The sequence below is a fragment of the Vanessa atalanta genome, chromosome 4 (assembly GCF_905147765.1).
Source record: "Vanessa atalanta chromosome 4, ilVanAtal1.2, whole genome shotgun sequence".
Taxonomy (NCBI): Eukaryota; Metazoa; Arthropoda; class Insecta; order Lepidoptera; family Nymphalidae; genus Vanessa; species Vanessa atalanta.
The window spans coordinates 2,210,097-2,225,948 of NC_061874.1; the positions used below are offsets into that span (position 1 = coordinate 2,210,097).

The window sequence follows — 15,852 nt, forward strand, 5'->3', positions numbered from 1 at the left end:
TACTAAGTTCACATTCCTGTGTGTCGCACTCGCATCTGAAACTACCGTCAGTATTCACGCAGCGCGCGGTCGGATGACATGTATGGAAGCCTTCCGTGCACTCATCTACATCTGAAAAAAATGCAGCTTGTGAAAAAAAAACGACGTTTGGGCTAGATGTACAGATGTATGTTCATATACTACAAAAGAAAGGACACACGAAATTACAAAAAAGATGTAACCTGGCCTATGCTATCACTGAATTTGACATCATTTTTTTCTTCAATACCTTCACAATGATCGCGGTGTGGATCTCGCCTGTATCCGTCTCTACACACGCAGTAGTAAGATCCAGGCGTGTTGACGCAGAGCGCGCGCGGCACGCAGGGCGCGCGGGCGGCGGGGTGCGCGAGCGCGTCGCACTCGTCCACGTCCCGCTCGCACCGCGCGCCCCCGAAGCCGCGCGCACACGAGCAATGCTCAGGTGACGCGCACACTCCGCCATTTAGACATCCTCCCGTGCAAATTGCTAAAATCAATTTGTTCTATATTTCAAATATTTGTAATAGTTTTTTGGTTATTATTATTTTGCTAGTATAAGTAATAGGAAGTATATGTATATGATGAGTGTATTTCATATTGAGAATTGCATGTTTCAAGAAATCACAGTTTTTTGTTTGAATTATATGAATGCGAAATCTAGTTGACTGAAGTTCTACGTATAATTCGTTTTTCTTGTTCCTCTTGATAGAATTTACATTTGAATCGGGTGATTTTACATTTAAATTAATTTTGTAGGTTGACTTTTTAGCTCTTCTACATATATGTATGTTTTAATGTTGAGTTGAGCTGGGATTACTTAACACAACTATTATAATGTACTTACGCGTGCAAGTGTGCCCGTCGCCGGAGTATCCGTCGCGACAGCGGCAGGAATACGAGCCAGGCGTGTTGCTACACTGCGCGTGCGTGTGACAGCCGTGAGTCTCGCTCGCGCACTCATCCACCTTTTGATAAAAACATTAAGTATATAAATATTTAGTAAAATGTAATGTATTAAACACAACAAGAATTCTAATAATGTTGTAACGTATTGAAGAGCTGAGATGGCTCAGTGATTAAATCGCATGCATCTTAACCGATGATTGCGGGTAACCCAAGCAAGCAACACTTTCCATACAGAATTTCCATTTCTATCGCATTGGAGCATTGCAGTTTTTAATCAAATTACCTTATTAACACAAAAATTTTGAGGAGAAGTTCAACAGCTTTTTTTTCTTTTAAATATTTTTTTATCTTTTTTCAATAAAAATAATTAAAAAGCAAAAAATTTTTTTTTGGTAAACTGCAAGTTATAGTATAAAAAAGGAAATACCATCTCAACCAAAAAAAAATCATTCACTGTAACCATTTTCCGAGGTCAAAACCCTTTGGCGTTCCACCAGTGGTATTAACTCCAAACCTATTCATAGGGTGAGGAGACGTTAACCCAGCAGTGAAACAATTACAGGCTGTTACTTTATCATAACGTGTTTATAATTACCAATATTTATTCATGTTAGTATTATTCCCTAGTATTGACGTATTTTATTTTTATTTATTCATTTATTGTTAATATTTTTTTTATTTTTTTGTAAACTATTAATTGACATTAAAAAAATATTTATTCAAATGAAATGTTGATGTGGTAGTATGTATATGGAATACAATACCTCAATGCAGTTAAATTTATCTCGTCTCGTGTATCCAGGCAGACACTGACAGACGTAGCTTCCCACCACGTTGACGCACCGCGTATTGGAGTGACAGTGGTGCCCGTACAGCCCGCCCGCTGCCTGACATTCATCCACATCTACAACACAGTAACGAGCGGTTATTGATAAAATTAATTCAGTACCTACTATTTTCCTTTAATAATAGTATCCTGCTGCCCTGATTGCCAATCTCAAAGTCTAAGTTAGCAGCATATATAATATTTAGTAGTGCATAGGTGTATCTCTCTATTCCCTCGCACGTATACTCTCATTCTCATTTGATGAAATGGCAATTAAGAGAGTTTAAGCTTAGAACAAACGAAACCTTACGTGGTCTTCGAGGAACGGGAGACTACAGGAACTATATATTACAATATTTAAAATAACTGATAATAATGAGCAATCTCTCAAACTAATAATATTAATTCGATCAAAACTAACTATAACATTAATAGGGTTTGGGCTTTAGTTACTTACCTTCACATGTAATTCCGTCTCCTTGAAAACCTTGGTTGCACTTACAAGTGTACTTTGTATTGAGATTCATACATGTCGCATTCTCGTCACACGAATGACCCATACTACAGTAGTCCACCCCTAGAACGTAACAATAAATAATTGATTACAATAATTTGTCCCCGTTCATATTATAAGTTTTTATAATAAGACCATTATACTCATCTCATCTGCCGAGATTAAACGATTTTTAATTTTAGAATAAACATATAACTCTAAATGTTGGATAGAAATAGAAAATTAACATAAATTAAGTATGTGCTGATTTTTTCTGGATTTTGACTTGAGGTTCTATTGCTGTGACATTAAAAGTAGTTTCAATATTGATGTTTAAATAAATTGGTTAAATTGAAACGAAGCCAAATAAATAAGATGTTAATTTATCTATTTATTTCAATTTTTAATATGCTGGAACATTGCAATTGAATACGAGTTTTATGTATTGTTAGATCATACCTGGACAAAATTTACAACATTCTCCGGGCACTGTGAACTGATCGGGAGCGTCACAAGGCAATGTTGGGCATGCTGTTTCGGGGTCGACGCGTGTGCACTGCATATTGCCGTCGTGACACACACACTCTGCGCACTCCTTTGGTGCGAATCTTTCGCCGTGTTCGTAGAGCGTGCCTTTTAGTAAACATTGTCCTAGAATATAAAAAATAATCAGTATAGTAATATAAAAATAGTTGCAAAGTAACAAATTATCTTATAATGGATGAGGCTATGAAACTGAAAAAAAATCTAGATCCAAATATGATTTGTTTGAAATCTAATAAAATGAATGTTAATGAAAAAAATATATTTTTACTTGGCTTTGTGATGACCAGATATTCTACCGCCAAAAATAAAACTATTGTGTTCAGTTTAAATGGTGGGTGAGGACTTAATAACTCTCGAGGTTGGTGGCACATCGGTTATGTAAGGAATAGTTAATATCTCTTAAAGCTGTACTGTCTATGGTCATACGAAAAACTATGTATATAAAAAATTTCACGATTGTAACTCTATAATATATATAAATGACTTACTAAGACAAGTAGGACAACATTCTCCTGGATGTAATACTGGATTTTTACATTCTGCTCTATCGCACTCTACTGGCCTGCACGTAATCTCACCATGCTATAATTAAAAAATATATATAAAAACTTATAAAATATATTGAATATTTCAAAAAACATTAAATAATAATTATAACACTACAAATATTATATTACCACGCAGGAGCAACGATTGCAGTCTTTTTGCCAAGTGGCACCATCAGCATGCACTGTGCCGTTGGAATAGCATGACTTTTGACAGTCGCACTGTTCCAGCCGCGCAAGTCGAGCTTCTGCACCCACCAACTATAATATGTTAGAAAGTAAATAGCAGCACTATAGGACAATTAACATTATTGGTTCACACCATTTGAATTTACCTTATGTGAAAGGTCATGGATATGCGATGTCAATTCCTGTACGGTAGCCTGAAGTAGTGCAAACTGCCCACAAGTAGGGCATTCGGAGTCCAGCCCCGGACACTGTACCAGGTAGCCGTGAGGCCCGCTCACGAGTCTTACCTCTTGAATAGTTCCCTAAAAGAAATATTTGTTACGATTATGTGAAGTAAATTGGAGAAATAAATTCTTATTAATTGCCTATTTATATTTTTCAATTATTAATATTTTCTTAATTCATAGAAAAAATATTTATATAAAATAGTTTGAGTCTCAACATTTTCGACTAACCTTAAATAACGAATGCTTGCTATTTCTCTGTCCAACCCACAACGAGAGCTGAGGCTGGGTGAAGTTCCGATCGGGCGGCGGTATGAGACGACGATAGAGCGGGTGGCAGTCTACGAGTAACGTGGCTTGTGCACCAGACACAGCCAGTGCTACGCGGTGCCAAGCCCCGTCCGCCAATCGATATGGGAATGTTTCCACCCGAGCTGTCGCACTCCCAGCTGCCACATAGTGTAACCGCACCTCATCTCGCCGTCCGCTCGACTGCAGCTCCAAGTACCTGCGCATCGCACAGCCCCATAGGTACTAAGTATCAAAACCCGTCGCCGCGCTCTCGGAACCTCCCTCCGAGCGAAATGTTCCGAGGTACACGTAAACAAACAACACATATACTCGGACGGCAGACGGGGTGGGACAGGCTTCGAGCGGACCTCGGCTCGCTCTACATCTCAATATCGCTCGCTCAGGAAGGGGACCATGTACCTCGGAACGAATCGCGTTCGGTGTCGATATACGTATTTGGTGTCTGATGGAAAGCCATAGGGAGAACGCGATTTGCGATGTTCGATCGCAGACAGAAATACTGGAGGGAGATTCGGCGCCGATCGTCGTTTATCCGGCCGGCTGATTCTTCCAATCTGATTGACGAACCCGATTCCCGAACCCGATCAGTGTCGAATTAAATGCACAATTACTGATTCCCATGTCGCTTGGAATGCAAGTGCGGAGCCCGACGGAAATAATTAAAGCGGACACGGGCCCTTAATGGTATGACTAACAACAACACCAAGGTAAACATTAAAAGACGGATCACGAGGAGACGGTTAGACAGTTATAGAACAAAACACGTCAAGACACAGAACACAAGACGGACGACGGCGGAATAGGCACAGTGGACGCATGCAAGTCGACTCGCCCGCGCACACATACGGCCATGCATAGGTCACAGTGAGCGCAAATAGGTTGGATCGAGGAGGGCATTCCGAGGCACAGGACATTCCAAGATACATGATTCTCCCCTATGCGCGCGCACGAATGGTCTCGAGAAGCAACATTCGTGCACGCGCAGCGATGTTGAGATCTAGAACTTACCGGTGAACATTGTGGACCTCCGTAGCTCGCCGGGGTGTACTCGCTGGAAGGCTGTCGATCACGCCGGTTGTTCATCCTGATTTTCTACCCGACATCAACCGTACTTTATTAGACAAATACATTTCACGTACAATTGCTGTATTAATTTTAGCAATACATTATTATGTCTATGATTGTAGGTTTTTCGGAATTACAAATTGTAGACTCTATCGTACTAAACATCAACACAAACATTTCATGCTAATAAGTCTTTAAGACATGTTATTAAATCATTTTGAAAGGTTTATTTTCCTTCAAACTAACTATGTAGATAACCTACGGGACCAACAAGACCAACCTAAAAAATCTTAATAGCACTATAACATATTGATTGGTTGATTGATTAATTAATACTGTAAATAAGTATTGGATCTTGTGAGATTTATGAGATTTATAGTTATCAAGGTAGTGACTGAGTACCTGTTGTAGCCGTGTGAGAAGGAAAGTATCGTGCCAGAGTTAGCGGGCTCCTGTCGCAGTGTCGCAAGCAATGTAAACTCGGGTGAGCGGCGTAACAATTCCGCTGCACGTTCAAACGCCTCGCCCTCAACCTGCAGCGACCGCGACTCCCCTGAATAAATAGATAAATACAATCAAATATACACATATACAATTATACACAATAAAACATTATCAGCCACGATATATAAGAACAATAAGTTTTATAATGATACATCCACGGCCCTACTTATTGGTTGTAGCTAATGTTTATCTCTTTTGTTTTAAATATATTGTGAATATATTTCACTTTCATCCATAAATATAGAATTTATTAATACTCGTGCCTTGAGCGTAGTGGTACCTATTGGATCCAAGTATATTTATGAACCATCGCTTTGACAACACAAATGTGTGGATTTAACCTCAATCGGTCAAGTCGTCAAAATCGAATTAAAAAGAATGTAAGCACAAATGGTATTAATATTACCATCGGAACACTTTACTTAGAAACATTTTCTTTAAACCTTTTTTTAAAGAATTAATTCAAATACACTACATCAATCTCTCGTTATTTTATAATATTTATTTTCTACCTTTAATAAATATAACAGATATTCGAAGGAAATACGTTTACGTACGACCTCATTAAGAAAGGTTATGCGGTGTAATAAATTTTGATAAAATCAGTAGTTACGTAGGTATATTCTGTGATTTCCAAGTCTATGAATGCGGGCTTAGATATACTCGCAACCTGCTGGCAACATGCCAACTCCTAATTCTAACTAAGTATATGTAGCATTCGAACACACTATTAAACTTATACAAATATTTTATCTTTCGGTATTATAGACGTTTTTAATAAAACTAAAAAAAATATTAATAACGCACCGAATCAAAGCAAAATAAACAATATGATACAAATAAAAAAAATATAAAGAAGTGCGCAATGAAAAGATTTTGAAGGGGAACGGAATGACGAAATAATCGTGCGAATCGCACGTGGATGACGTGTTACAGCCCGCGGGGGGTTAATGGCGCGGCAGGGGAATGACAGGGGATCCAGATTGTGAAGAAAATGTCCTTAATTACTATAAAGAAATTTTAATTAAAAAAGTTACCCTTGTATTAAAAGAGGGTAGATAAGATAAAATTGAGGCTTCCAACAAATAGTGGTTGTTATTATAATTATGTCGAAGCATCAAATAACATTGCTCACTAATGACCAGAAACATAATATTTATTATTTCCTACAGGAAATAAAATACGGTCATATAACTTACTCAACAAAATACCATTAAAAGTTTAAAAAGTGATTTATTTCCCAATGAAAAGTTTTATTGCAATTGAATGCATCCGAGGAAGGGCAAAATGTTCTTAACTTCCTCGCCGCTGCATCGATCGTCTAGAATATAGCTTTGCAATATTCCAAATTATCCGAAATTGAAAGACCATTTAATATTGGTATTCAACTACAACTATAGAAGAGTTACAATATACTACTAATAATAATAGTACCTTATAATAACATGTTTGTACTTTATTATGAATGGATTGAAATGAATTTCAATTACAAAAACACATTTCCGTTCAAGCCAAATAGCACGCAGCAACGACATCAAAGAAGCGTTGCTTCTCAATACGTTAATATCACATACTGTGCAAGAAAAGAAACCAGTCTCATCGGCTACCTTCTATATGCATTACGTCATTAAAAAAAATCCATTTCGCATTTGTGAAAAATAAAATAAGTATATTTATAAAATTCGTAGAATATTTCAAAAAAATACACTACAAAATATTTTTTTAGTTAGAATAATTTATTGATATACTTAGTGATATATTTTTAATATATATTCAGTTTTTTATAATATAAATTATTCGTAATGTTGTCTTAGATTTTCGCGATTATTACACATTGAAATAAAACTAGTTTTTTTAACGGATTTAATCGCGTATATTAATTATTTTATTTTAACATCCCGACGTTTCGAGCACTTTGCAGTGTTCGTGGTCACGGGCAGACTAAATTATTAAATTATTATTAATTATTAAATTATTCGCCTTTTTACTATTCTAATACACTACGTAATAGTTATTATTATTATTACGAAGATAAAAAACGTCTAATTGGATCGAATTTGCGGCTAAATGATAAATAGATCACCGCGTCTTCCCTTTTATATTACCCTCTCCCTAAATTGATTTTAAAAGTCCATTAGAGTCGTAATAGGAAAAAAGATAACGTCTTTATTTTGTATTGTGGTCTTTGATAAGTTTATTTTAAAGAAAACTTTTTGATTTAAAATTTTGAGAAGTCTCGGTTTATTATTATTTATTAAAGTTAGATCTAAAGATAATTATTAATATAACTATACTTTAGTGAGATTAAGATTGTTTTTTAAGTAAAGTATGGTAAGTATGTAACTGTTTGTAAATGCCACACTGCTGCTCCATTGAAAGAAAGTTTGCAATTAATTCCATCACGCCGCTCAAATACGGATTGGTGGATATACATGTGGCAGGATTTCATTCATATTATACAAATAGAGGTTTCCTCAAGATGTTTTTTCTTCACCGCCGAGCATAAGATGAATTATAAATACAAATTAAGCACATGAAAATTCAGTAGTGTTCGTCTGGGTTTTCTTATGTTAAGCATACTATGTCCGTGACATATGAACAACGAAAAAATTAAATTGAAATTAAGTCTATTTACCTCCATTTTGGAAACATAACAAAGATAATTACAGCTGTGACTTAATATTAAATTAAATCAAATGAAACCAAAGTGTATTTTATTTAAGTAGGCGTAAAGCTACCACCGGTTCGGAATATAGATTCTACCGAGAAGAACCGGTAACAAACTTAGTAGTTAATCTTTTCCAACATTTGAAATACAAAGTGAAGTCAATTAAATACATTTTTAAATTTATGTAATATTATATATCCTACCTTGAAATCAACACTATGCTTTTTTATCATCTATATAATCTTATGTTGAGTAATATACCTATTTTATTAATGTTTTTTATCATGGAAACGAATACCTTATAAATATTAATATTATATAGAAACTGTTCGTGTATACACTTGGCAGCGTCTGATTTAAAAGTTCCTGACCGACATACTGTCCGTACATACTGACTGTTCGACATAGATAATATGCAACATGTTAATATATTATACTGTCCGTCTTTAAATCTATATTTCTACTATAAAGCTGTAGAATTTGTATTTTAGTGCACGACAATAAGTAGTAATCTTCATCATAAATCCAGTGTAATCACAGGCACAAGGGACCTAACATCTTGGTTCACAAGGTTGGTGGCGCATATGATGTAAGGAATGGTTAATATTTCTTACAGCGCCTTTGTCTATGGGCGGTGGTGACCACTTACCATCAGATGGCCCATGTGCTCGCCCGCCAACCAATGCCATAAAAAATATGCTTTGATCATTTGTTGAGGAAGGTTTTAGACTACATAATTACGCGCTATTACTATAAGGATTACCAATAGTCATAAATGTAAATCATATTGGATAATTGTACTAGTATATTCATGAGGGGGGTTCTTTATATCGAAACTATATAGTGTGCACTCGGTGAGTCTTTGTAATAATTTTAAGCTATTCATATTTACTAGCGTAATAATAAAATATTACCGTTCGCATATTTTTTTTGAAAATTATACCATTTCGTCTTTATTTTGGTAAAATAAATTTAATAATAAATTTATTAATAATACTAGCGCAAATGAGAATTGCATATACGGGTAGATTATTCTAATGTCGTATTATTTCAACTTACAAATAACAAGGATTATATATTTAATTTATGAGGGCTTAAAGTTAAAAATGTTTTTATAAGTAACTGGTAGTTGCCACGGCTTCGGTTGCGTTTTAGGTGCTCGTGTCGTGGACATTTATAACATAAGTATAGATTAAACGTTTATTTATATTACTAATGAAACATTAAAATATGTTTTCCTATATATATTTGTATAACATCACATCGAACAAATAAATCTTTGTAATTATAATAGAATCACAATGACCCTCAAACTTACAGAATGTAATAAATTGTACAATTAATTTATTTCCAACTAGCGATTGCATCCATTTCGGCTGTGATTTATTTGAAACAGTAACGTGACAGCAATAACGTGATATTGTACTTCATAAGCAACCCCAAAATGTTTTGGTTTCATTAAATCACCCTTGTCGAATTTATTGTATACAAATATTTGCAAGGGATTATGTAAACATTACTGAATAACTCCCCGCGGTGAATTTATTTATTAGCGGTCGTTTCGTGATAAGTTTATCAGTAATGTAAAATTAAAGTATTATTTTCAGGTTTTAGCTCAAGTAAAACTTGGAAATCGGCTTCTGTATAAATGTTTGCGATAAAATTTATAATTAAATAAATATACAGAGTCGTTTAAAAAACAAGTGACAAAGATACTAGTTTTTCAACTACATTTGCATACAAAATAGATTCAATTAACAATTTATTGTGAACACATTACCCATATTGTACCAAAAATTATTCACACTTTTTATTTTATCTTTAAATAAAATATATAAGTGATACACTTAAAATGACGTGATATCAGGGGAATTTAAATATGTATATTATATTATATTTATTCCCCCCTATCCCCATATATACTTGAACGTTTTTTTTCTAAGGCACCATTTAAGTTGAATAGAACAATAAAAAATACTTATAAAAGTTGTTTACGATCAACGAAGATATAGTAACGAACCCCAATTATTATTGTACATCCTTTTTTGCAAGCACGTTAAAAATTAGTACACGAGAGTAAGTGAACAAAATGAGTACAAAAACTTAGGAAAGTCAGTCGAAATTTGGTTATAAAAGCAATTTGCACGATTATGTCTTTTTGCAAGTATGATCAGGATAAATATGTACTATGAAAAATATTTACATAAATGATTATAACAAAAAAATATGTAAAATTTATCCATTTTGTGATATTTCAAAATCAAAAGTGATTTTTATTTTAAACACTAGGAATTGGTTCGATCGCGAATCTATAAAATAATTGTCTAGCTGGTTATTGTTAAAGTTGCAATTTATTCAAATATTTTGCTTTTTTTTTAAATCGACTGGCGGTCTGGCAATTGTACCACTTGATGTTATGTGGTCACCACTGGCGGTAGACACTGTATATTATTACACTAACAAAAGTAAAGACTATTTCAAGATTTGTTATGTTAAAACTCGACCTATGAGTTTCCTTATATTATTAAAACGATGTGTTTAGACTTTATCTTTTAAATGTTTATTCCATTTGATATTTATAACAGGCATAGGCTTTAGCGTGTCACATGACTTCGCTTTAGAATTATAACGGATCAGTGAACAAAATCACTGCAGCTCAGTGACGCAGGCGACCAATAATACCCTCGGACAATCATAACACCGAAAACAGACTAGTGTTTAGATTTCAGATTAAAAAAGTAAATTTAGTTATCAGTGGTAATATAGTATCACTACATTATATTTTATGAGAAAATAGTTTTGAGGAAACGAAAATATAGAAAATGATACTCAATTAGAGATAAATACGTTTTTCGCGTATGGCAATAACAGTTCGTTTTACACATTTTAGTTCAAACTAAATTACGATGTTTCGAAATAAAAATCATGGGATAAATATTGCATAATTTTTATTACATAGATATATATAGTTATTTTCTTGGGATTCAGATAAAAGAGTACTATTTATCAAACACTAGCTTGTGCATTACGTAAGTGTTTGTAAGTCTCTCACAAGGGATGAAACAATGTCGTTAGATGTCCTACCATAGCGGGTTAAAGATAATAGACTGGTCATTGTCTTCTTGAATCGTATACCCATTCATAAACACACACAGAGATATAATGCTCGTTATCTTCTTTGTTATCTTTCTATTGTCCATAGCTGAATATCTCTTAGAAAACCTTTGGATTATTTTATTTCGCTTAGTTTTAAGTATTTTATGTTCAATATAACAAGACTCAATTTCAACTTTATTGTCTTTTAATATATTTGAACTTATCCATTTTATTCGATTGCTAACTGAAGTTACTGTACATAAAATATCCATTTGTTTATTTTCTGAGAACTGAAGCGTGGCTCGACGTCTGTCACAACAATGGCGTTCGATACGCCTGTCTCTTACAGACTGGATGCCATTAATGCGACTGAAAGCGATGACATTTTATCTGGGTGTGATAGGTCTGTCATAAAAACCGTTTCGAAGTTTAATAAATCAAACAAAAACAAGCATTCAACTTTCTAAAGCCTTATTGACGTTGCAATTTTATATAGAATAAGTATTTATCATATTCATACATTTACTTTATTATCCGTCATTCATATCCTCGTGATGTATATGTCAGTGTCACTTCTGAATTACGCCAAGTAGATAATTTGACTATTCGTAAGCAAAATTAATCGATTCTTAAAAATAGTAATCTAGGAAGTATAAGCCTTCAATCAAATCAAGAACTTTTAATTTTCTTAGCATTATATAATATTTACAATTGATAAGGTTGATTACCTTATAAAATTAAGGAAAATTAACAGAATTAAGATAAAAAATAATCCATTTTTGATTCACTGATGATTTAATAGCATCAACCTTTTATGATGAAGTTATGTTCGTGGAGTGAATTAACGAGCTGGTCCGTGACAAGGCACGCAGATGGTAGAGTTTTGTTGTCATGCAAATTACAGGAAACAAAGTTATTTGCACAGACAACTAGTGTCAATTTATTACAGCTTATTACTTAACCTCATTGGTTACAGCCCGCAGAAATATTTTTGTATAGGATTGTTTTCAAAAAATGAATAACACAGTATTTGTGTATAGAATGCATTTTTAATTTGATTGTTAACGCTGACCTTTTTTAACTATGACGTCACTTGATCACTTGGATGTATGGAAAAATGGATTCCAATGTCGAATTATAATTATAGTTAGTCTCGTTTCGTTTATTTTATTTTAATAAAATCGGCTTTCAGAATCTTTATTCGAAATAAAAACTTCAATCAAAATAATTTTATAAGCTATAAATATTTGACCGATGGACTAATAGGACATATGTCCATCGTTTAAGTTAAGTTTAAGTTTACTTATTATTTAAGCCACTCGCTCTGGCTCTCGTATGATAATATCTGGTCCAGATGTTAAAGTCAACCTGTTTCCATAGCGCTGTTTCTAAATAGGCGTTGCATGAACAATAGCTATCCACGTTTGACACCAGCATTATAATGCCGGCCCTACGAATTAGGGCGTTCAGAGACACCCTTCGACAATTACGCAAGCTTTGCGTTTTGTTTAATGGCGCGTTTTGCGTACATGTAAGTGAATCGTGCGAAAACTTTGGACTCTACTGTCAGGGATGAACTTATCACAAAAAATGATTAATTCATGTTTTAGGTATTTAAAAAGCTTAAAAGTAAAGAAATTTTATATATGTACATTGTACATATTGCTAACACTTTTATCAACAGCAAATAACCTATAACTATTTTTATATGTTTAAAATCCAGAATTATAAATGTAGAAAATGGGGTCCCTAATAATAAGCATTGCAACAACCATTGGTACTGTAAGAAATATTAACCACCCATTAAACCGTCAATCCGCCGCCAAACTTTTAAGATGATGTGCCTATAGAGATCACTCGTCCTATTGAGTCAGTGGTATCTATGATCGTCAGAAAACTACAAAATCTATGACGATTTTATGATCTCTAAGCATGATTTTAATTGGTAGATTACCATAGCTCTAGCAGATTTTTCAGGTCATCATAAAACTCATACTATATAACTCTTATTATATTTGAAATATTATATGAGACCGTTTAAATTGTATAATTTTACTTAAAATTGTCAACCCTGTTCCATTGTGACAGATTTCAGGTCATGCAACAGCGGCGGCGCTTTAATCATCATTTGCGGCAGCTCGGTAAGGGATGGCGTATTTGCCGGTCGGATTACGACCGTTTTATCGATAATGGGCTTGTTTCGAGGGACAGCCCTAGAGGATTACAATCAATTGTGTCTAGAAGATTAAACTGGACAGTTAATATACATTTATACATATTGGTGTTCACCCAGTGGTCGATATTCGGCCGTAAACAAAATTAAAAGTTAAGAATTATAAGCAATCTTAGAAACATTTTTTCTGTTCATATTGCCATTTATTAATGTTAACACTGAAGTTAATAAAACGGTTGACATGCGAAGCAAAAAATGATACTGAAATGTTTTATTTTTGACCATTTATATCGATATAGATAAATATTACGTTGAACCAGTATTACATATATCGATTATATCAAAACAAGAGTAATTCAATTTGTCAAATTCACATTATTTTATTCACAGTTTTAAATATTACGCATTAAATCAAATCAAAAAGGCTTAATAATTTTACATTATTTAATTTATATAAAGGGACCGCTGGAATACAAATTCTATCGAGAAAAACCGGTATGATGAAACTCAGTAAATATTTGTACATTTTTGAAATATGATATCAAAATAGTTTTCAAATAAAGTAAATAGGCGTTGTCATTATGAAAACTATGTATCATAAAATTAAAATGAAAATATACTTAAATCAAGTAGGCTTTTACAAGCACTTTTAAATCGTTATTTAACAAACTATGTTAAGTGAAGCTACCACACCGTAATGTATGTGGATTCTACTAAGAAGAACTGACAAGAAACAGTAATATTAGTTAAATACAATTATATATGAATGTAATATATCCTGCCTGGAAGACAACAAGTATTAACTCCACGCTTTTTTGTCATCTGTATACACTTGAATTGAATAATATGCCTTCTTTACTAATGTATTTTTACAAATAATTTGAATTTATGAAACGGTAAAGTTAAAAATGTCTGCGGAATTTTTATATAAAAACGGATACCTTGCCCTAAGAAGGTGTTATTTATTATGCGGAGTCTGAAACTAGGCGTTATAAGCTTATCCTTCATTGATTATCACAGATTTTATAATATAGCGTTTATTTAATGGAGGTTTATCCTCTTTACTCTTAAACGGCTTTTTATATATCGCGTATGATGTCTACCAAAGTTCTAGTCCGAATTGTAAAGTGCAAATGTATCAATTATTCTTTTATAACGAGAACGTTTTAGAGTTTTTTTTATTTACGCAAATATTGTATTATATCTTAATAATAGCAAATAAAACATAAAATGACAGCAGGAAAATACCATATAAGATTGGCAAAAGCAATTATTTTATCATTCCAAATCCACGCATATCCCGGCACGTGCCGTAAAGCTTCCATCACCCGTTCTATACAAGTATGTCAATCAATTTCCTTTTTTCTATGTTTTGATGATCTCCTAGAATGGGAATTGCAAACGACAAAGAAGGGTCCCTTTTGATTGTTCCGGAAACAAAAACGATTCATAACTCGAACAATAAATACCGAATTGCAACAATATCGTACTTTATTTTAGTAATAAAAATCAATGCATCATTTCATAGTTGTATGTAAGAAACATTTTGTAGAAATTTGCTATCTATGAAAAGATTTGGAGCTCATTACATCACGCTAATTCAATGAGGATTGCGGAACATATGACGAAATTAAACACTAATTAAGCTTACAAAATTCAGTGATGTGTGCCCAGGTTTGTATTCGCAATGTTCATATTCACGTGTACAATATTACTGTATTAAATATTTTAATTGGTTATATTTTTAAAACGAAAATAAAATAAATACAGAACACATATACAATTGTATTTATGACTACATTACCAAACAAAAAACAACTTTTTTGTTGCAATAACTATTTGTCTAACAACACAGAAAGACTGCCAATTTAATTGAGGCAGAATGGTTTGGTGTCGTAAAACGCCATTAGTATTGCATTACGAAGGTGAATTTCAAGAAATATCAGAAGGGAAATATAACGAGAAGTAGGTGCAATAAAGAAAAAGATTATGCAGTATTAAATCTACCTATATCTCTGACGTATGAGTAGATATAACGTAAAAACATAAATTTATTTAGGTAGATAGAATTTACATTCCGAACCAGTGGTAACTTATGGTTTAATTCAATACTGTAACATGACGATTCAAGTGAACCCTTTTCGAGTGAAGAATATTTTTATTATAATTAATTATTGAAATTAAATACCAAATAAGAAACAAATAAATGAAACTAAATAAACAGATCAACATTGTTTCACAATCAAACAATTATTTCAAATTTTAATGTTCGAATATACAGATA

At 33.4% G+C, this 15,852-nt stretch overlaps 1 protein-coding gene across 2 annotated transcripts in view; it reads right to left on the reverse strand.

Moving 5' to 3' along the window:
• Positions 1 to 15,852, reverse strand: part of LOC125077789 (protein kinase C-binding protein NELL1-like) — a 44,729-nt gene that overhangs the window by 3,604 nt on the left and 25,273 nt on the right. For both annotated transcript variants that reach the window (XM_047689847.1, XM_047689846.1), the window contains exons 3-13: positions 5,530 to 5,680; positions 3,982 to 4,258; positions 3,673 to 3,828; positions 3,470 to 3,598; positions 3,281 to 3,374; positions 2,706 to 2,897; positions 2,211 to 2,330; positions 1,692 to 1,831; positions 866 to 986; positions 269 to 508; positions 4 to 111 (exon numbers count right to left, since the gene is read on the reverse strand). In XM_047689847.1, coding sequence (XP_047545803.1) covers positions 4 to 111; positions 269 to 508; positions 866 to 986; positions 1,692 to 1,831; positions 2,211 to 2,330; positions 2,706 to 2,897; positions 3,281 to 3,374; positions 3,470 to 3,598; positions 3,673 to 3,828; positions 3,982 to 4,258; positions 5,530 to 5,680 — 1,728 coding nt within the window. The remainder of the gene's footprint in view (positions 1 to 3; positions 112 to 268; positions 509 to 865; positions 987 to 1,691; positions 1,832 to 2,210; positions 2,331 to 2,705; positions 2,898 to 3,280; positions 3,375 to 3,469; positions 3,599 to 3,672; positions 3,829 to 3,981; positions 4,259 to 5,529; positions 5,681 to 15,852) is intronic.